We start from the raw sequence: 23,367 nt of genomic DNA, 5'->3' as shown, positions 1-23,367 counted from the left end.
GATAGACAAATCAAAGACTGCATGAATGGACAAACGAATGAAAGAAAAGACACATAACTAGATGGATGGATAGAAAGATTGATAGATGGATGTATGGAGGGATAGAGAATTCTCTCTGTTCTAACAAAAGGATGTAGCAGCTCACTGCTGTTTAAATATTAAAGGAAAAAGGGTTGTTACAGGGATGGTTTGGGATTTTCAAAATAAAATACCTTCAACGGCCTTCACTGTATATTTAATGAGGTCCAGGCCCAGCTCACCAAACACCAATGTTTACCAGGCCTTACATCTTATAGGCCTTGATGTGTGAGCTCGGCAGGTATCAGTCTGAAACAGTCTGAATGAAAGTAAAAACTTGATCTGACAGAGTTCTGAAACATTTAGGAAAAAAGGAAAGAAACGTTGTGTTACTTTAATAAGCACAAACTCAAATGAGTCGTACTGAACACTCATTTCGCCCGTCAAGATAACATCTCTGTTGACTTTTTCCCAATCTGTCTCCCCGTGCTGTCACAACGATAAAATGGTGTGAGCTGTCCTCCCAGACTAAACTGTTGGCTCGTTCTCTGACACTGTTTGCACCCAAACTCTGTAAATCAAAATGTTTTCTCAGAGTGACACAGAATGACCCAATGTGACATTGGCTGATACGAGCTGAAGACTACTCACAAATCATTTTTGCAGCGGTCGAGTCCAAACATCGACCCTGCAAATATATTCCCCTGACGTTTATTTGTCACTTTGAGATATATGAATATTTGGCCATCTCTGCTGTCAGGGCACCAGGTCTAAATTTGGTCCAAAGGTATTTACAGATACGTTGGGTCAAATCAATCAAACACGGAGCTGTTTGTTCTGGGAGACAGATCGCTATAATAAATAATTAGAATTAGACATTGGGCCAACATTCATTATGTATACACAGAACACCATCTGAACCTTGAATATTTAAAGGAGACTTGTTATGCTAATCCATATTTGTATACAAACATCTAGAACGCTACGCTCCCAGAATGCAGACCTGCTTGCTGTACCTAAAGTCTCTAAAAGTAGTATGGGAGGTAGAGCCTTCAGTTATCAGGCACCTCTCCTTTGGAATCATCAGGGGTACATAATCTCCCCCTAAAAAGTCCCTGCTTGGGGGCTAGATTAACCGCAGTGTTTTTATTCCGCCCGCCGTCCACAATAACATCACACACATCTGTGACTCACTTGATTTCTCTTTCTTTCATTAGTTTTTATTTGTTCTATCTTTTTTGTATGTGTGTGTACTTTTCAAAAGAAGAAGCTGTGATTCTCTTGATTTAGCAGCTTCTAACAGTAGTCTTCTCTCAGCCCACCGCAAATGCGTCTCTCCCGGTGTTCCGGTTTTAATAGTGACCCTGTAAACTGGAGACCTTCAGCTGAATGTGTCAGTTCCTGGGAATGCAAACTAGTTTAGTTTTTATTAAGATTTCAAAATATCCTCATCAGATATTTAATGATCGTCTAAAGACGTTTATGAGGGATGCATCCGGCTGAGAGTCTCCAGTTAACATGGTCGCTGTTTAAACCAAAACACCGGTTGATCTCTGCCACGGCTTTTTGAGTTCAAAAGGATTTTAAAGCCGTGTTGAAACGTCTTTGCTACTCGCACTTATCTCCTCTCACGTGTTGATTCATTCATTGCATTTTCCATGTTTTTAACTGCAAGCGCAAAATTTTCACTTTTTTCATGTTTTTGTAATTTTGGAGCACAATTTCAAATTTCAGGAAACTGTATTTTTCGAAAGACTCCGGGGTCAACTTTTTTGTCAATTTTTTTTGTCAAATTTTTTTTAATTTTTTTTTGTCAAATTCATTTTTTTCAAAAAAAAAACAAAAATCAAACTTTTTTTTTTAACTTTTTTTTTCGAAACTTTTTTTTCAAAAAAATGTTTTTCAAAACTCTTTTTCAAAAAAATTTTTCAAAACTATTTTTTTCAATTTTTTTCTTCCATTTTTTTTCCAACATTTTGAAAGTCTCTTCATGCTAACAGGCTAACTGTTGTGTTGCTCATAATGATACCTGCCTGTCCGTCTGCTTCTATGGTGTCATCTGTGATGAATGGCATTTGTCTCTGTTTTACTGCCCTCTATTGGTCTGGTGGTGTAGTGCGTTTACTTTTTTTTGTTCTCCATACGTCACTGGCCTGATTTGCACAAACTACTCGGGACTTCAGCCCACAGTCAATCACGCTGACAACAATGGAGGCACAGGAACCTTTTAGTTCCTGGTAAAGTAGTTCTGGGGGCTAAAAGACCTGGAGGAAGCACTAGTGGTTGAAGAAATGATGCTGAAATGATGTTTTCTCAGATGCTAGGATAAATAAGGAGTTTTTTGAGATGCAAAACATGAAAAGCTTCTCTTTAAGTGTCCCAGACTCACATAATGAAAGGTGAAAATGAATGTAAGAGGTCTCCTTTAACCACTTGAAGCTGCACTTAATAGTAGTCTTATATTGTTTAAACTATGTGACATCTCTGTGCACTTGGAAAGGGATCAACATCACATAAGTTGCAAATTTCAGCATGTGTTGATCTGAAGTTCTGCCACAGAGTTTAATTTACTCTCAGCTCTGTGATGTTGACACAGGTACAAAGACAGAAAAGTGTCTCTCTCTTTGGTGTTCATGTAGAGACTTGTCAGAATGTTGCAGGAGGGTAGCCTGTCTCTAATTCAATGTTTTTATTCAATATTGGAGAATAAATTCAATACGCAGCCCACCATATAACAACCAGACATCCTATTAAGCAAATGTGGGCGTTCATGCAGAGTCCTGGCAGGGATTTTTGTCAGCAAGAGCAGCAGCTGATAGCTGCTATGATAACGCTATTATCAGCTTGGCATCCTCCGACACGTGGATCACTTGTAACGTATCAGTGTGCGATGTCTCAGAAGCAATAATTATTTCAAAAATTGCTCTGAGAAATGTTTTGAAATAATAACAGGGCGCGTGTCACAGTGGGTTGTCAACAGCTGGGGAGTGGGTGGATGGCTGGGATCAAGGGGAGAAATCTACAGGAAGGGTTGTTTACATGTTGGCTGAGATTTACAAGCGAGTGTCTGTGTTTTATTTGTTGAAGGAAGAAGATTTAAAGAACAAAACTGGCGATGTATACATCACTCAGAGTGGGCTGCAGAGTCTGTTCCTTATTCTTTTGAAGGAATGAGTGTTATTCTTCTCACTGGTTAGCAAATCAGACAACTTTATGAAGTTACGTGTGTTCCCGAATTGTGCATACACATGAATGCGCCCCAACATAAACTTATTCCTACCATACAGCAAACTTGGATGTACCCACTTTTGCACATTTCCTTTTATCCTGAAGGTAGAATTGAAGGATTGAGACAGTCTGTGCAACACCACAACAAAAAAATACAACAATAGTACCGTGATGCAATGCTCCAATCCAGCAAGCTAATTTTCCTGCAAACAGGTATTACATCCTGTTTCATTACTCTTGTATTTACAACAGAGTATTAGATAGATTGAAGTTGCAAATTTATGAGAGTAAAAATGTAAGTTTACGAGAATAAAGACGTACATTTTTGATAAAACAGTCAAATTGTAGGCTAAGGTTAGCCTCTGTGTTATTTTAAAAGTGACATATCATGCAAAATTGACTTTTTAATGGTTCTCTACCTGAAATATGTGTCCCTGGCATGTCTACAAACCCCCCAGAGAATGAAAAAAATCCATTCTGCCCCTGTTCTGATTTCTCCACCTTTCTGTAAATGTGTGTGAAACGAGCCGTTTCAGACTTCCGTGTTTTTGTTACGTAACAACAATATCCGGTCTGTCACGGAGTCAGAGCTCGGAGCTTGTTCAGCCCATAGACTGTATAAAATAATACTGAATCCCCCCTCCGTTTTTCATTACCTGCACAAATGTGTGCTAACAAGGAGCTTAGGAGGGAGGCATGCTAGTTGTAGGCTGTCTTAATAAACACAAAGGTCGGTTTTACTCCCCACGTCTGCAGATTTGAAGATATAGTGGATTATTTTTATTTATCATGGATAAGTGCTAGCGCTAGTTAGCATAGCAACATAGCTACATGCTCGTAGCTGTGTACCAAGACACACCTCGACATACTGATAAATTAAACAACAAGAAACACTAAATCTGTAACCTATCCTTCAGAAAGGTCCTGCTACAGGCGCCTCTCCATCAGGATCAGATTCCGGATCAGATTCAGAGGGTTGAAGTAACGCGATCTATGAGCAGCCGTGTATATTCAGCCAACATGTAAACATTAGATCAACGTGCTGGACAGCCGAGGAACATCCACTTCCTGAAGGGGCGTGGTCAGAGAGAAAACAGAGTGTTCTGAGGAGGACTGACGAAGAGGGATTTTCAGGCAGACCAAAATCTGATTTCAAAGTGTTTTTTTGAGCATAAACTTTAAAGACATGTTTTGGGGACCTCTTAGACCAATATATATTGATGAAAAAAGCGTGATATGTCACCTTTAAAGGGATAGATTCGAAGGGCAGTCTGCAGCTACCTTAGTTAAAATGCAGAACATGGAGCCTCTTTTAAAGTTATACCCAGTCTTTAAGTGCATCAGTATATCACTGTCGTAAGTATTAGGATTCTGAATCAATTGTGCAAGAAACTGAGTCTGTCATGAAGAAGGGCAGGCTAATGTGCAGGCTAATGGGCAGCCTGTGCACGCTTCTGTAACCACTGTTTGTCCTCAGCTGTTGACTTCACAAGATGATCCACATTCTCTATTTTCGGGCACGTGGGTTATTGCTCTTCTAATACCTCCCATATGTCATGGTTGTCTGTCATGTTCCCTATTGTGTCATTCTGGTCTTGTTTCCTGTTTTATGTTGTTAACGTGTCTCTCTCTCTCTTTCAGTTCCCGTCCTGTTTCCCTCCTGTGTGATCACCTGGCCCCTCCCTAATGTGTTTCACCTGTGTCTGGTTACCTGCACTCCCTGCCACTATATATTCTCTTTGTGTCCTCTCACTCGGTGCCAGATCAACTTACGTTTCGTAGTGTTCCAGCAGTTATACTTAGTATCGACTCCTGTATATTGACCAGTTCTGATTCTTCGTTTTGACCCCTCTGCCTGCCGTTTCTGTACCTGATCTTCTGACACCTGGTGACGACCTTTTTTCGGTAATTAAGACCACGATTTTGCATAACGACTACCGGTGCCGCGCTTGAGTCCTTCCCCTGTCTGTGTCGTGACACCATATGTTGTTTTAGCCTACATACAGATTAACCATAGCCTGTCAGTACAACTTAACAAAGTGTAAATTAACAATCTTAATCTTTCAAATTTACACAAGTAATCTTGAACATTTTTGACTGTTTTCTCGTACACTGATGACTTTATTCTTGTAATATTACAACTTTAATCCATTAAATATATATATAATATTACAGCTCAAACTTTTGAACATTCAATCAATCAATCAATCAATCAATCAATCTTTATTTGTATAGCGCCAAATCACAACAAACGTTATCTCAAGACGCTTTTACAAACATAGGAGGTCTAGACCACTCTATGTCAATATATATCTAATCTATCAGAATATATATCTAAAAAAGAAATGTTCATTAAAGACGACAGCTTGGCCATAATCCTCCTGTCAGCCACCACCTCCACAGGGTCCAGGACTGAGCTGGCCTTCTTCACCAGTGTGTTCAGTCTTGCTCTCCTGTATCCTGTCCGCCCACAGCAGGTGAAATCATTCCAATGTGGCGTTCGTGTCTGGTGTTAGCTCTGTTAGCATGATGCTACTCTGCCAGTATTCCCTCTGGTGCTGGGTTAGCTCGTCCACCTTATCGTAGATAGATCTTACATTCCCCATAACCATTCAACTATTTGTGAATTTACCAGAATAAACATTTAATTTCTGTTTTTTTTTATTTTAGCACTTAGTTTATATAAATTTACAACTTTTTCTAATGCTCGTAATCTCATTGTTTGTTTTCTAAACCTGGATCTAACCCTTTGTCATATGTTTGATAGTTGTACTAAATACCTTTTACGTCGTTGTAAACTTTTAAGTCCTAACATTAAAAACTTGTAAAGCTACATCGTCAAAGACGTGTTCTATACCATCTTTCATTCTTTACAGTGTCTTTTATCTCTTTTGGGGTGTATGCTGTTACCTATGTTGTCCTCTTTGTTGTGAGAATCAAATTAAAGGGGCTGATTCACTGACCCAGTGAACTTAGACTGATCAAAATGACTGGGAGCAGATTAAAGGTCAAGCTTTTTGTTCGGTAATGGTGTGTTAGCAATGTAGGATTCAAAACAAGCATCCATGTTCTTTGTTATAATCATTGGTTGATTATTTGGTATTCCTTAAGTGTTAAAAAAAGCAGATGTGTGAAGTAGAGGACGTCAACACTCACCGTAGAGGATGTTGATGAGGGAGATCGGCATGACCAGGATGCCTACGAGCATGTCCGCCACAGCCAGCGACCTCAGGAAGAAGTTGGTGGCGTTTTGGAGCTTCTTCTCCAGCGACACCGCCAGAATCACCAGGATGTTTCCACCGATCGTCAGCGCGATGATGACGAGTATGAGCAGCGCCGGCCAGTTTTTCTCTTTCATCACGGCCCTGGTGATGGACTTCTGGGTGAAATTGTCCAGACCTCCGCTCATGGCCGCTGCACCTCCACCATTGCTTCCAAGCCCGATCCCCCATGACAGGGTTTGGTTGAGGTCCAGGGGGTTGTTGCTTGGCCAAGCCATCCGACTTCCAAGATCCAGGGAGGAAGTGGTGGTGCTGAACCCGCCAAGTAGAGCCCTCGCCGGGCCGCCCATCCCAGAGGGACCCTTACCCAGTTGGAGGATGCAAGGAGTTCTAACTCTCCTTCTTCACCAGCAAAGGGAAGAAGACGGTAAAGAGAAAGAGGCCATCAGTATTGATCAGGACTTATTTAAGGAGTATTGATAGGTGTCCTCAGAACACAGAACATTCAATCACAGCAGGATCGGGGGTGAAGGGAAAAACAGGGAGGAAGCAGCTGGGGGTGGGGAGTGAAAGGGAAGAGGGGACTGGGAGGAAGTAGCTCCAAAGTTTTGGACTTTGTTTTATTCCAGTAAAGTCTTGCTAGCTGCAAACAGGCTCAAATAGTTCCCTGAAGTTCGAATCTCCCATTTCTTGCCAAAGGGTCATTGGCAGCGAGTTCTTAAGGTGAGCACTGAGCCGAAACTTCCCCAAAACGCTGCTTTGTGGTGTTCAGTCACATCCGCTTCTCGATGGAAGTGAGAGCTGAAGAGTTTCTAGTTCAAAGCTCAAAACTGGTTCCCTCATATCCATGACTGCTGCCTGGTCGACGCACACGCCGACAGATGTGTACGAATGAGTTTGCAGAAAAGTATCATCAGTTTTGATGTCTGCATTCAGATGAGGTTGGGTTTGTCTGAGTCCTTCCAAATTGCTTTTCTTGTTGCAGGTCAGAGTTGAGGATCAGGTTGATCTGTGGAAGGAACCAATAAAAAAAAGAGAAGACATCAGATCACTTCAATTTATCAAATCATATTTACACATCGTCAAACAATCAAGCAAACCATTGTCTCTTGCTTCTGACCTCGGTTTTAAATATACAGTATGTGGATTCTTGCTTTTCAGTTTCTCTTACATATTTACATCCATTGTATTGACTAAAGCATGGACACCATGCCTCCATGCATATGAGATGTGAAGCCAAAATACCGCCTCAATGAGTGCAGATGCTTAGAAATGATCTGGCTGTTTGAGCCATGGAACTCACATATTTTAATGTTTACGTTTGGCTAAAAGGAGGCGGGGTTAATGACCTATACTGCAGACAGTTAATAGCTCTAACCTCAGTTCTTAAAAATGAGGCCAATGCAGAAGTGGGAAAAACTGCAGTTCCTTTGGCGGCCACTTTTTGGGGGGGGGGGGCAATTTGCCTTTAATGACAGGACAGTCAAAGAGAGACAGGAAATGTGGGGAGTAGAGAGTGGGGGAAGTCATGCAGTAAATGGTCAACCAGCTGGGAGTCGAACTGGCGACCTCTGGGACGAGGACTGTAGCCTCTAAACTTGGGGCGTTTAGACTGCTAGGTCACCAGCGCCCCTCCTTTGGTGGCCACTTGAGGCTGGCCCCAAAAGCAAAGGAATTCCCATTAAGGTCCATGTTAAATTTTCAATTTTGACAGCAGAATTAAACAAGTTTACAGCCTGGTACAAGAAACGGTTTCGGACGCTAGCTTATTTCTTTATACATAAATACTTTATGGAGAAGGATTTTTAAATAAGTGATAAGCTTTGGTTGTACTTAGAATAGATAGAATAGAATATATCTGTATTGTCATTGTACTTTGTACAACAAAATTGAAGTGCAACCCATTTCAGTGCAAAAAGATGCATTATAAGAACAGTAATATCAAAAAGATTGCACTGTCCGGGCAGACCGGGATAGCACCGAGAGCGCTATGGGCCATATTATTTGCACAGACAGATCTCATGTGTCATACTGGTGTGTTTGATCCCTGAAGATGTTTTTTAGCTTTCTTGAGGCACCATGACCTGTAAAGTTCATCCAGGGAGGGGAGAGGGCAGCCAATGACTTTAGAGGCGGTAGTGATGACCCTCTGGATCTAATAGTTACTGGAGAATAAGGGGCCATATAGCTGCTTGCCAGTTGGCTGGGCTTTGGCGATTAGCTGGAAGTAAGTTGGAGCATTCCCAATGTGGTGGCCTCCAGCTTTGGGCTTCATGGAAACTAATGGGTGACTTTACTAAGACGTTGTCTATGTTTTAGGGACTATTCAAATATGCTGTTCACTGTTTCCATGCTCAGCATCCTTTTTTTTTTAAGTTATATCTTTGGCCTTTTTGCCTTTATTGTATAGGACAGCTGAAGAGAGACAGGAAATATGGGGAGTAGAGAGCAGGGGAAGACATGCAGGAAACGGTTGACCGGCCGGGAATCAAACCGGCGACCCCTGCGGCGAGGACTGTAGCCTCTGTATGTGGGGCGCTTAGACCGCTAGGCCACCAGCGCCCCCATGCTCAGCATCCTTAGTTCACCCCCCTCAGCATCAGTTGGTTTTGGGGTGCTCACAGCGCTCTCAGATGAAAAAGTTTCAACTTTTGGAACACAGCCATCATACTCCTCAGTGTCATTTCTTGATCACTGACCAATCAGAATTGTGGGGGCGGGACTTCTGATATCAACTTTGTCAACAACAATGGCGGAGGTCTGTCCAGAGGATAAAACTAACCACTCATTCTTTCAAGTACAATTTCCAGGTATGATAGTTTATATTAAACCTTAGTGGACACAGGCCCTAACTCGGTGTATGAAGTTTTCCTGCCTCCTACCATCCTTCCTTAGTAACATTCACTTTTCATTACTTTATTCCAACAAACCACCACCTTAAAAAACTACCACCTTTAAAACTTTACAGTCACTACTAAGGGTGGAGGTGCTCCAAACCAACCAAGTAACAATGAGTCCAGTAAAAGGCGAATAGCATTAGTGGACACAGGCCCTAACTCAGTGTTTGAAGTTTTCCTACCATCCTTCCTTTGCAATATTAATTTTTATTACTTCATTCCAACAAACTATCACCTTTAATACTTTACAGTCACTACTAAGGGTGGACGTGCTCTGGGACATCCAAGAACCAGTCAGCGCACATCATTAGTGGACACAGGCCCTAATTCAGTGTATGAAGTCTTCCTGCCTCCTCACATCCTTCCTTAGTAACATTCACTTTTCATGACTTTATTCCAACAACCTACCTCCCCTTTCCTGCTTCTCTTAAGCTCCCCTTCCACCTTTCCAATAAATCAGCATGGCAACCCTATCCTTCTCTCCTTCTTTGTCCATTTTCCTCCCCTCTTCTTCTGTTTCCTCTGACCCATTCTTTCTTCTCTAGACTAATTTACAACGTCGTCCACAATCCAAATAAAAGTCTGTGAGAAAGCCTGAATACTGGTGTCAAACACTGCAGTCATTTAAAACACACTAAAGAAGATACAAAGGGTTGCAGAATCTTTGATGTTTACAACCTCACATCTTTGTGCTGTTGTGCAAAAGTACCGTCTGTCCTCTGTGTTTACCCTTAGTGATCAGACTGCTTAGTGATTTAGCACCTCGTAAATGTCCTCAAGGATCTGTGGAGGAGTCAGAGTGAGTGTGTGTGAGAGAGAGAGAAAGCGTGCACATGACTTTGCCTCCAACAAACAGCAGGACGGTAGACGGTAAAAAAAACAACGTGATGTTTTTCAGAGTGTGTAGGCACATGTTTAACAATGAAGGGAAAATGTGCGTGTGAATGACTTCCATATGTATGTGTGTGATAAAAAAAAAAAAGGCGGTGAATCTCAGACTCCGGCCTCCAGCTGAGATGCTTGTGGGCGTCTCGCCAACGATAACATCTGACGGAGTACAATGAGCTCTTATTTTTCCCTCATCGTTATCAACTCCACGCTGTGCATTCTTCATATTCCGTGCGGGCATGTAAACATCCAAACTGTTTAACGTGAAGCTGTCGTTTTGAAATATGGGGTTCGCTTGTATTCATTTGTATGTTAATGGGAAATATTGTGCATGCATAAATTAATTTAGTAGGTGTGATTGTGCGTAAACATGATACTTAATGCAGATTATTCATGTGTGTGTGGGCAAGTGCATTGTGTTAAATCCAACAAGTCCTCTTGCATAAAAGATGAAACACATTGCTCATGTAATACCACCTGTACCAAAATTATTCAAATGCTTGTTTTCTTATCCGCAGCCTCTGATTCTAAAGACAGTTTGAAATGTTTGGAAATATGTCCTCTTTATAGTTCATGATTAACCCCTTTTTTAAAAACAGTTTTAAAAAGTCTAGTGCAGAGTGGTCCCAAGGTGTCACCCAAACCAAAGACCAAGGCTGAAGTAAACTGTAATATTGGGTCTAATTACCAGGCTGTGGTAAATACTTGACTCTGCTTGGTCAAAACCAGCAAAAGCAATGCAAAGTTGTGTTACTGTATATTTGTACCCTGGTTGTGTAAGATGCTTGATTCTGATTGGTCTAAACCCCTTGACAATGGTTATTAACTTTCTCTAACATGAGCAACACCAGAGGGATCGTACGTCATGTCAAATCAATCCACAGAAAAGAGTTCTGGAACATTTAGCTTCTGCTTGTTGACACCGTAGACCATAAGGTGAGGCAATACCGTTAGCTTCCGTTAGCATCAAAACAATGTGGCTGAAACACAGCATGCTAATGCGGCAGGCTAAACAACATGGATATTTACTTCTGGATCTTGTCCAGCATTCCTAGCATCGAGCGGAGCAGGTGAGAGCAACTTTGAGTTACCGATCGCAACAAACAAACTTAAATCATGAGCGGTGGTGATGATAGCAGCAGGGTTCAAAGTTGTGACATTTCATAGTTGTTTAATAGCTATGCTAAATATTTTACAAGTTATCTTAAAATTAGCATCATAATGGAATAACTTAGACTACTTTTAAATCACTTTGCTCTGTACTATCACTGTGCCACTCCAATTTTCATCCCTCTAGCTCTGTGGTTGTGAGCAACAGCTGGCCACAGTCATGAGAGGTGCATTCACTTTACAGATAGGTGGCGCCATCCACTATTTTAGGTGAATGTGGAATATCTCAACAACTTAAGCTTGAGTCCAGAATTTTTTTTTCTTTTGAAGAAATGATTTTTGTGATAGAAATACAACACAGTAAGGCCTCTAAAATATTTACAACACTTTGAAAAAGTTTAATAATTACTATCAGTTATTTAGAAAGTGAAAATGTAATAAATTCTAGACTCATTACACGTAAACTAAAATGTTTCAAATATTTTTTATATTATAACTTTGATAGTTATGACTTAAAAAAAATACAATCTCAAAATGCTAGCATATTTCCAGGCAAGTTACTTTCTTAATTTGAAGTTATTATGAGAAAATAACATTGCAAAAAATTCAAACTTTATAAGGAGCACTAAAATACTACTTATTTTGTATTTGTGTGTATGGATTAAAACATTTTGTGAATTCTGTGGTTTAAAAAGAACAATTGATTGTCACAAAATAAACACATTGTTTTCTCAATAAAAAATAGCATCTTAGGAGATATCTATTTCTCTCCGGACACAAATAAATGAATATTTTATAGATTATGATCTCTAGCAGCAAAACATCACATATATATAATATCTGAGTAAAGAACCTATGGGGAATATTTTGTACATAATAAGTTGTTTATTTTTTTTGCTAAATAATAATCTTTATTTTAACTTGAAAATCATTGAGAGCAAAGCCCTCGATTACAATGACGTCAAGCAGATTAAAATGCATGACAAGCAAATAAAAGACAAAACCTGAAAAAAATGACGATCAATTAAAAACAGACAACAATTAAAAAGTAATGTTAAAACCATTGAAAATTAATGTTAACACAAAGTCAGTTAAAACAGGTGCAATCAGATGTTAAAATTTATAAAACTAATGATTTAAAATGACTAAAAGAAACAAATGCATTCATTTTTCAAGTGCTTTGAAGTGACTTCCATGCAGATGGTGCAAAAAAGCCAAAAGCAGATTTCCTCAGCTCTGAATTAACTCTTGGAACCTGGAGAGTAAGCCATTTAGTTAACCTTATGTGTTGTGCTCCAGAGGACCAAACTAGCATCGAAGATAAATATGATGGTAGCAAATTTCAGTGAATCTTGGTTATAAAATTTGCTGTAAGTACTTTTACGTTAATAAAAGATCTGGGTACATCTCTCGCTTTCGGCTACACGTCAGTCCAGAGAGGCTGGTTAAACCCTCACAGAGGCATCTTCATCTTCAGCCCTCTACAGAGAGGCTGCAGACTCTTCATCCTATCAGGATTTATTGATTATTTGCCTTGGCTATGTCTACACTGAGAAAATAAGGACTCTGCACGAGAGGAAGTCAATAAAACAGTCGAGGAGTGAGGTGAAAGCTGGAGGTAATAATTAGGCTTCAGTTTGAATGCTGTAAAAAATACAATACACAAGTTAGCAAAATTAGCTTAGCATGATAGTCCTGCTTAACTGATCCCAAATGCGCAAAAAATGTTCAAAACAAGCTGTTCATTTGTGATTCATTCATACCTCTAAGTGTCTCTCTATCAGCCTGTTTAGGTGTTTAGGATTGTTAAGAGGGGCCACAGCCTCACCTGGCCACCCTAAGATCTGCCCCTGCTCAAGACCAAACTGTCCATTGCATGTTTCAGGGGGATGATTGGAGTAGAAGTAACGTATAATATTTTACAGTGTAACAGACAATCTGCTTCCTATCGCCGCCTCTTCAAGAGTATTCACAGGAAAGTACACAGCACCGCAGGGGAGTCATTTTACAAATCTGAAAGAGCAGCAATACATCACAGAGAGAGGGAGAGAAGAAGAGAGAGGGATTTAAGAAAGACAATTCAGTTGAAGGGAGGAGGAGAAATCAGATGAATAATGATCCAGATTTTAAGAAACCCTCGACCGTACAGGAAAGCGTATTTTGACTTGAAAAAAATAACGATCTTTTGGATTGTAATTGCACAGTTTCATCCTCAAAAGTGTCATGAAAACAAACCGTTCATTAGTCACACAGTGAGTCTATGCGTGTCAAATCATGTGGAGGTTATAATTGGTGTTGTGACTGTGAAATATTCCCCCGCCTGACTTCGTGGAGAGCAGATACAGACGCGGCAGAGAGATCACGCAGCAGAAGCCGAGTCAAAGCACAGATGTCAGCCGCCGTCGCCTTTCGCTGTTCACCGCGGGGACAAATTGCTGCCACACTTATGTTTGTTTAAGCCAGTTCTGCACTGAGAGATAAAACAGCAGAGGAGGAGGAGGAGGAGGAGGAGGAGGAGGAGGGAGTTGGGGAAATGGGATGGAGGGATATTCTCCTTATTAAACTGCCCCACAAAAGCAAACAAAGCTACCTGCTTCTGGATTTGTGTGGTTTGAAGCTTAACAGTGGAGGGTTTAGATTTCATATTCGTACACGACACGAGCTCCTAATGTTGGTAAATGATTAAATAACCACTCCTGCGACTCCGCTGCTTTCTGTTGGGGTAATGGATTATGTTTTCTCCTCAGCTTCGTGACTCATTTTCATGCTTCTCTTGCTTTGAGGGAACCAGAATCCACAGCAGGTGGTTGTTCCTGCGGCTGTTCAAGGAACGTGAAACTAAGAGGACTTTATTTTTGTGTCTTTTATACGACGACATCAGAAGAATATCAATCATATATGGACTGTAAATCTCTAAAATGAAGCCCCAACTTTTGGAGCTGCCCCTAATGACTGGCAGCAATAGAGGTCAAACTCTGCCTCCTCCATATGAGCAGATGGGACAAGGTGCAAACGTTAAAATCACAATACACAGCAAATATTTGTTCTTAACTATGTTTTCTTGTGTTATGATAAGCTCTTATACACTGAATGATGCCCAATGGTTCCTTTTTGAGTGATGTTTACTTTTAATTAGTTAATTAACGCCATGATTGACAGCTGGGTTGACATACATGGCTCCTTCTGGGCTGTGCTTATCAGATCAGTGGAGTAGTTTCATAGAAAATGACACAAGAAACATTCAACTTTCCACGTCGGGGATCTTTGAAGCTTTATTGGGGAGTAAAATGTATGTTTTTGTTAGCAGAAAAGGTAAAAGACGTACAGAATCTGGTTTTAAAGGTGACATATTGTGCTCTTTTTCATCAAATCATATCGGTCTAAGAGGTCCCCAAAACATGTCTTTAAAGTTTATGCTCAAAAAAACACTTTGAAATCAGATTTTGGTCTGCCTGTAAACCCCTCTTTTTCAGCCCTGCTCAGAACAGGCTGTTTTCTGTGTCTGTGCCTTTAAATAAGAATGAGCTCTCTGACCACGCCCCCTCAGGAAGTGGATGTGCCCTCGGCTGTCCAGCAGGTTGCTCTAATGTTTACATGTTGGCTGCTCACAGACCCGCATTACTTCAACCCTCTGAATCTGATCCAGAATCTGATCCTGACGGAGAGGCGCCTGTAGCAGGACCTTTCTGAACCATTGGTCACAGATTTAGTGTTTCTTGTAGTTTTATTTATCAGTATGTCGACGTGTGTCTTGGTACACAGCTACGAACATGTAGCTATGTGGCTATGCTAACTAGCACTAGCACTTTTCCATGATAAATCAAAATCATCCACTAGATCTTCAAATCTGCAGACGTGGGGAGTAAAACAGACCTTTGTGTTCATTAAGACAGCCTACAACTAGCATGCCTCCCTCCTAAGCTCCTTGTTAGCACACATGTGTGCAGGGAATGAAAAACAGAGGAGGGGTTGAGTTGTATTTTATACAGTCTATGGGCTGAACAAGCTCCGAGATCTGACTTCCTGTTACAGACCGGATGTCGTTGTGACGTATGAAAAACACTGAAAACTGAAACGGCTCGTTTCAGCACACATTTACAGAAAGGTGGAGAAATCAGAACAGGGGCAGAATGGATTCTTTTCATTTTCGGAGGGTTTGTAGACAGGGACACACATGTCAGGTAGAGAACCATTAAAAAGTCGATTTTGCATGATATGTCACCTTTAAGATCTATGAAATATGAGTTTTCAGAATGATAGAGCATGAAGATACTACAAAGTCATATAAGGTGACAACTTGTATCTTGCACACCTGGTATAAGAAATGCAGCGGTGGCAATGACTCCACATGTCAACAACTTCCTTTGTTTTGTCAGCTAAAATAAGTTGATGCCTTTTTCTGTGTCTGTCTCTCAGGCGAGCCTCTCCTAACAGGTAAGCTATGAGCCTCTTTGAAACCACAGACTCTATATAAAATGGACGTCATCTCGCTCGGCTCGAAGTGAGGTTTCCACAAATACTGCTCCCCCTGGTGGCTGGCTGCAGTATAGGTCAAAAACTCTATCTCCCCCATTCATTTGAATGGGGCTGCGGTCAAACTTTAAAAAATAAATACACAAATTCCCTACTGTGCAGACTCTGGCTGCAGAACATTTACAAGATGGCAGCATTCTGGAGCGGGATATTTTGGCTTCAAAACTGTACAATGGGAAAAGGCAGAGCAACGCCGTCCATTATATATACAGTCTATGCTTTGGACTCTTATACAGTCTCTGATACATTCTGGATAACAGAGTAAAGAAACATAAAGTAGCTCTGTGGGTTTCTTCTCTCTGTCTGTGTTGGTCTGTTTAGCATTCATGCTAGCTCCCACATGTTCCTGATTTCTTGTTGCACCTGCATGAAAAATAAATAAATAAACAAACACATCCCTTTGGGTGTAGAAGAAAGAAACACACATATAGACAGAATTTAAAAGAGGAAGTGTTGAATAAACTGCAGAGTCGGGTTGTGGTTTAGCTTAACAATGGTAGCATATCTGCTTTAGCCGCAAACCTGAAAGCAAAGAGAAAGTGCAGCGCTGTATGGAAGGGACACCTTTGAAACACCTGCTGTCAGATTTATTGAGCACCAAACAAAAGTGTGTGTGTTTCACAAAGTGATGAGGATGCAGGAAAAGTAAAGAGATATACAAAAAAGTGGCAGCATAAGCAAAGGAGAGAGAGAGCGTCAGAGTGTGATCACAGCTCCAGTAAATCTTCTCACTTACTTCTTCTCGCCTCCCGATCAATGTTTCTGACCTTTGCCGCTGTTTTCCATTACCGCCAGCCGTGACCCTTCCCGACGTTGCTCGCCTCGTTCTCTCCTGCTGTATCAATCTCTCTGTCATCTGTCACTCCACACCTCCGGAGCGAGGGATCAGCATCATCCATCTGCCTACAGAGAGAAAGAGAGTGTGAGAGGAAAATTAAGAGACTTTTTTTTAACGCTCCTCTGTGAATCGTTTCAGATCTAATCGCAGGTTGAAAGTGGCGAGTCATGTTTGAAATCTCAATGGCTCACACACACATACACACGAACGCAAACAAACACCAACTAACACACAACAGACTTATCCAGAATAGGCCTTCCTTGTCCGCCTGTTTTCTATTCAGCGATTTCAACGCCCAGCATCCTCAGCGGCAAAGAGTCTTTAGCGTCACACCAGGAGCTGTTGCATCGTCAGAGCTCTCAGTCGAAAGTAGTTCAACTTTTGGAACACTGCTGCGCTCATCAATGTCACTTCCCAATCACCCAATCATAATCAAGAAGGGGCGGGACTTCTGATTTCAGCTATGTGGACAACAACGGCAGAAGTCGGTACGAAGGAGAATCTAGCCACAGTCTTATTTTTTTTAGGTACATTTTCCAAATCTAGAGCTAATGCTAAGTCACGATTTCTATTAATTAATTTTGACTTTTGACCTCTGTATGTGTGGCGCTTAGACCGCTAGGCCACCAGAACCCTGTTTACCTACATAATTAACTGTTAGCTAACCCTCACCCTAACTTTAGGAGTCATCTGGCAACAAAGAAAGGCAGAAAACTAATGAAATGAACTTAAATGCAGGGTTTTATTTAAAATGTAAATACCATTTTGTCTATATTTCTAAGATAATGGGTAAAATAAGCAAATTTAGATTACTTAAAAAAAAAAAAGAATCTGGAAGACATCTCACAAGACACCAGTGGAACACCAATGGAACACCAATGGAACACCAATGGAACACCAATGGAACACCAATGGAACACCAATGGAACACCAATGGAACACCAATGGAACACCTGAACACCAATGGAACTCCTGAACCCCAATGGAACCCCAATGGAACCCCAATGGAACACCAATGGAACACCAATGGAACACCAATGGAACACCTGAACACCAATGGAACACCAATGGAACACCAATGAAACAACAATGGAACACAAATGGAACACCAATGGAACACCAATGGAACACCAATGGAACTCCTGAACCCCAATGGAACCCCAATGGAACGCCAATGGAACACCAATGGAACACCAATGGAACACCTGAACACCAATGGAACCCCAATGGAACCCCAATGGAACCCCAATGGAACCCCAATGGAACCCCAATGGAACCCCAATGGAAGAGCAATGGAACACCAATGGAACACCAATGGAATACCAATGGAACACCTGAACACCAATGGAACACCAATGAAACAACAATGGAACACCAATGGAACACCAATGGAACTCCTGAACCCCAATGGAACACTAATGGAACACCAATGGAACACCTGAACACCAATGGAACACCAATGAAACAACAATGGAACACCAATGGAACACCAATGGAACTCCTGAACCCCAATGGAACACCAATGGAACACCAATGGAACACCAATGGAACACCGATGGAACACCAATGGAACACCTGAACACCAATGGAACACCAATGAAACAACAATGGAACACCAATGGAACACCAATGGAACACCAATGGAGCAACAATGGAACACCAATGAAACACCAATGGAACACCAATGGAACACCAATGAAACAGCATTGGAACACCAATGGAACACCAATGGAACACCAAAGGAGCACCAATGGAACACCAATGGAGCACCAATGGAACACAAATGGAACACCTGAACACCAGTGGAACACCAATGGAACACCAATGGAACGTAGGAATTATGGCTTAAAAGTTAGTCAGACTGCAAAATGACTCAGTTAAAATCAAGTATTTCATGTTCAGTATTTTGTATGCACTGCAATTGGTTGGTGTTTTCATAATAGCCTCTAAAGACTCCAAGTTGTTGTAGAATTGTTTTCCGCCTCAGGCTTTAATGAGCATCGTTGAATTTCTGTTATTTTTTTACATTTTAATCCAGATTTCATTCAGGTATTTCAGTCCCTCCACACCTCCCTTAATAATCCAAAAAGGTGCGAGTGGAATACGGGGACGTTTTGGCCGAGAGTCAGTGGGTAGCAGACAGGGAGGGAGACAAACACCGAGTTAATGAGGAGAGGGATCCTGAGTGAGAAACAAAGCGGTGAAAATCTCTGAGCTGCAGAGTCATAACTTTTCATTAGAGCGAGGAGGGGGGGAAGTCAACATCACAGTTATTGTGCTCGTAGTATGAGAGCCAGAGAAAGGAGAGAGGGTTTGTTGATTTGTGCAACTATATTTTCAATAAAGAGGCACAGCAATGTTCTGACTGAATCAAAGATAGGAAAGGGGAGAGGCACAAAGAGAAAGACACCACATCTACTCACACTACTGATTATAAACAGCAACATGTTCAGTTGCATGTTAACCTCCTTGTGCCTGATCAGGAGTCGTAGCTTAACTTGTAACAACGCTTCAAACTCAACAACTAGGCTACACTTCTCAAGCTGAGCTACTTTACATATTATATTAGTTCTTGTCATGTAGCTAGCCTGATGTTCCAGTTGCTAGCTAGCATAGTCAAATCTCTTGTTTTCCTTTTAGAGAGGGATTGTTGTGCTAATTTTTAGCTATCAAGGCTCATGCTGTCTTTCTGATAGCTTAGTAGCGGCTTTACAAGAGTTACATGACAGAGATATTGAGACTTTTAAACGTACACTAAAAATTGATTTATTGAGTCTGGCTTTTATGTAGGTTTTTACAATTTTACGACTTACTTTTTACTTTTATATTGATTTAAATGTTGTTTTATTATTTTACTAATTTTAACTGTTTATAATAATAATAATAATAATAATAATACATTTTATTTAAAGGCAGCTTTCTCGGCACTCAAGGACACCACACAGATATATATATATATATACACATACACAAATTTACATTAAAGGAAACAAAATCAAAGTCAAAATGAAAACAATATCAACTAACAAAGTGGTAAGAAAAAAATAGAAACAACAACAAAATGACGGAGTCAGACGGTTTATAACAGACATGTTTTGAGTTGTGATTTATCTTATTTTCATGTATTTATTTATTCATTCATTCTTTTTTGTTTGTTTTAATTTATCTACTCATTTTTATTGACATGTTTAGCCTTCATTTTATTTTCAACTCTTATCCTTACCCTTTTAAAATGTTTTACTTCATATATATTTATATTCTTAATATTAATTTGACGCTTTAACTTATTTTAATTACCCATATTTCGGTAACACTTTACAATAAGGGTCCCCTAATTAGCGTTAGTTAATGCATTATTAAGCATTAATTAACAGGTTAGTAATATTTTAACAATCATTATAATGTATTACCTAACATTAACTAACACATTAGTTAATGCATTAATAAGCAGTTGATTAATGTCTACTGCTCAGAGTTAATTAATACATTATTAAGCATTAATAAAAGTTACAAAACTTAATTAGTTAACCATTAGTGAATGCTTTCTGGACCCTTATTGTAAAGTGTAACACATGTATCCTTTAGGTAACACATACGCTGAAGCAAAATGAGTTGAAATGTAGTTGAAACAACACATATAAAGAATTAAAAACATTTTATTTAGAATTAAAACAGATAATCACTGATAACATCTCGACTGGCACTGAGAAGTACGGTGGCCCTAAGAGCTCACAGCACTGCAACTGAAGAAAACACATGCAAAAAGACAAAACACAAGCAAATTAAGAAAACATCTTCATCAATTTGACAACACATGCGCAGAATTTAGAAAACGCGATGCAAAGACACAATACATTAGAAAAAACGTGCTGCAAATAAACAGCAACACAACAGAAGTGTTTCCAGAGGACACTTAAAAGTGATGCACACGCTTATGCTTATGAGGCAGTTTAGCATTTATAATGTGTTACTTAAGTGATGCATGTGTTACACTTTACAATAAGGGTCCAGAAAGCATTCACTAATGGTTAACTAATTAAGTTTTGTAACTTTTATTAATGCTTAATAATGTATTAATTAACTCTGACCAGTGGACATTAATTAACTGCTTATTAATACATTAACTAATGTGTTAGTTAATGTTAGGTAATACATTATAATTATTATTAAACTATTATTAAACTGTTAATTAATGCTTCATAATGCATTAACTAACGCTAATTAGGGGACCCTTATTGTAAAGTGTTACCCATATTTCATTGTTGTCGGTGTGCATTAGTCTCTATTTTAAAACAGTAGGCACTGCCTACTACATACTGTATTTGAATTTAGTATGTAGTATGACTGTTCTGTTGGATCTGTGTTGCAGTACGCTTGGCCAGATGTCACTGGATTTCCAGTTTCAGAAAGCGGAAGTAAACAATAGCCAAGCCGATAGCAAAACTGCTTCTTTAGCATCCACTTATGATTAAAATAGTTAAGAGGTGGTTTACATGGAATTTAGTATTTTCGAAGCACCAAAAAACTGAGTTGTCACCGGAAAAAAAAGAAGAAACTAGAAAAACCCGAACAAGCGCTGTGCATTATGGGAAACAGTACATGAGGGAGACTGGTCCGATGCATACTGAGAAATTTTCCCGAATCAGTATGACATCCGATTTTGCTCTTGTTCAAACTAAATACTGAATTTTGGCCAAATCAGTACGTACTGCTAGTTTAGTAGGCGGTTTGAAAACAGCCTAGGTGAAATAGTCTGACAGGATGCTCTGCTAATCCCGGTGTGTCCACCCAAACTTTGACACAGTAAGGTCACATTTGTTCATGGGCAATTTCACACACTACAAAGACAACACTATGCAAGAGTTAAAAGGGTAACTACTTTAAAGAAACGCTGCCAATAAGTGTAATTTTAGCCTTAAAGAGTTCAAGTTTTATCAAAGAGGCGTTCAGTGACACAAGGAGAAGGAGAGACAGAAGGATGAACACACTCACCGAGTCAAAGCAGCACATTTCATTCTCTGTTGGATGATGTAAAGGCCATTAACCCAGAGTTTCACTGCTAATGTGATACCACATAATCCCCCCCATCTGTGTGTGTATGTGTGTGTGTGTGTGTGTGTGTGTGTGTCGTCAGAGCGGGGGAGGGGTGATATTGTTACTCAAAGAAACTGTGTCTGTCAACTGCAGCCTGTGAAGGATCGTAGGAGGGAAGATAGCCAGCGACTGAGGTGAAGAGCGAGTGTGTGTGTGTGCAGCTCTAGAGGAGTGTGTGTGTGGCTGTGTGTGAGCGTCGGCATGCCGGTGTGTCAAAGGTGTTGCAATGCAGAGTGTAAAATTGGGCCGACAGATAACACATCGCAGTGTGCGTTCACTCCAAAACACAATGGAGAACAGAACGGAGCGTTCCCCGAATCAGTCCGTCCAGAGAGTTAGGATTATACTGGGAACACAAACAAAACAAGAGGAGGAGGAGAGAGAGAGAGGAGGAGGAGGAGATGCAAAGGATGCAAGAACAGTGATGACAAAAGCCAGAGAGATGAAGAGAGGGAGAGAGAGATGAATGGATGTGAGAGAATGACTGCACCCTGAGCGAGAGAGGGCAGCAGGATGAGGAATACTAATGGCAGGGTACCAACGGAGAGGGAGAGGATGGAATCAAACAGAAATGGAATTACAGAAGGAAGTGAAGAGAGAAGAAGTAAGAGATATGTGATTATAGGAGGAGAAAAAATTGAGATTCAAACAGGGAGAAAAGAGTTAAAAGGAACAAAATAAAGGACAGAAGATGTGGGTGAAGGAAAGAGAAAAACAAGGATGCAAAGAAACCAGGGAAGAAATCTGAAAAGGAAAGGAAGTACAACATGCATTTATTTGTTCTTCTGCTGCCTTTGTCAGTGCTCAACCTGACTGGCAAACCATTACAGCTGAAGTCTAATGGCTGCTGTTTGTAGTATCCATCATTGCCTGTGGTGAGAGCTCTGTGGGAAGCAGCCGACCCACCACCACAGACGTCAACACCAGCAGACGCAGGAGAAGGGCCTCCTCTCCTGCATCATGAGGGACTCCACCCATCATGCACACACATTCTTTATCTTTCTCCCCTTTTTAATCAGCTTCTTTTTTCCTTATTCGGCTTTAACCTGGACCAGAATGCAACATTTCTGTTCCTTCTCATGCAACAAAACAACCCTTGAATCCATGTTTCAAAATCAAAGAGTGAACATATTTAAGTATGAGCAGTATGAGGTTTCTCAAAGTGCAATCTTTAGCTCCCATAGGCTGTTAGAGATGCAGGAAAAGGGGGTTTAATGATTTTGAAACAATTTAATGTTTCTTCAAAGGAGCTGCTTTGAAGTACACATTCACTTTTCTTATCCTTTATTCTTTAAGTTTGTGTAGGACTACTTTGATCCAGCCTAAACTATCTCAACAACTACTGGATGCATTGCCCTAAAAGAACTGTACCGACATTAGTGGCGCCCAAAGTATCAAACCTCATGAGTTTGATGAATAGTTCAGTCAGGACCACTCTCATCAAAGAGAATTATAACTTGCATGCAATAAATTACATTTGGCAGCAAAGCTCTGTTCTGGAAGCTCCCTGTCCGTCCATTTGCATACGTGGAATGCCAGA

At 40.4% G+C, this 23,367-nt stretch overlaps 1 protein-coding gene across 1 annotated transcript in view; it reads right to left on the bottom strand.

Annotated features, from left to right (window-relative positions):
* The window catches only part of htr2cl1 (5-hydroxytryptamine (serotonin) receptor 2C, G protein-coupled-like 1), a 110,305-nt gene that overhangs the window by 33,511 nt on the left and 53,427 nt on the right, over positions 1-23,367 (bottom strand). The window contains exons 3-4 of the mRNA XM_034676063.1: positions 16,632-16,798; positions 6,403-7,476 (exon numbers count right to left, since the gene is read on the bottom strand). Of these exons, the coding sequence (XP_034531954.1) occupies positions 6,403-6,817 (415 nt within the window). The 5' untranslated portion in view covers positions 6,818-7,476; positions 16,632-16,798. The remainder of the gene's footprint in view (positions 1-6,402; positions 7,477-16,631; positions 16,799-23,367) is intronic.

The sequence above is a fragment of the Notolabrus celidotus genome, chromosome 23, assembly GCF_009762535.1.
Source record: "Notolabrus celidotus isolate fNotCel1 chromosome 23, fNotCel1.pri, whole genome shotgun sequence".
Classification (NCBI taxonomy): domain Eukaryota; kingdom Metazoa; phylum Chordata; class Actinopteri; order Labriformes; family Labridae; genus Notolabrus; species Notolabrus celidotus.
This window is presented reverse-complemented; position numbering and strand designations above follow the sequence as displayed.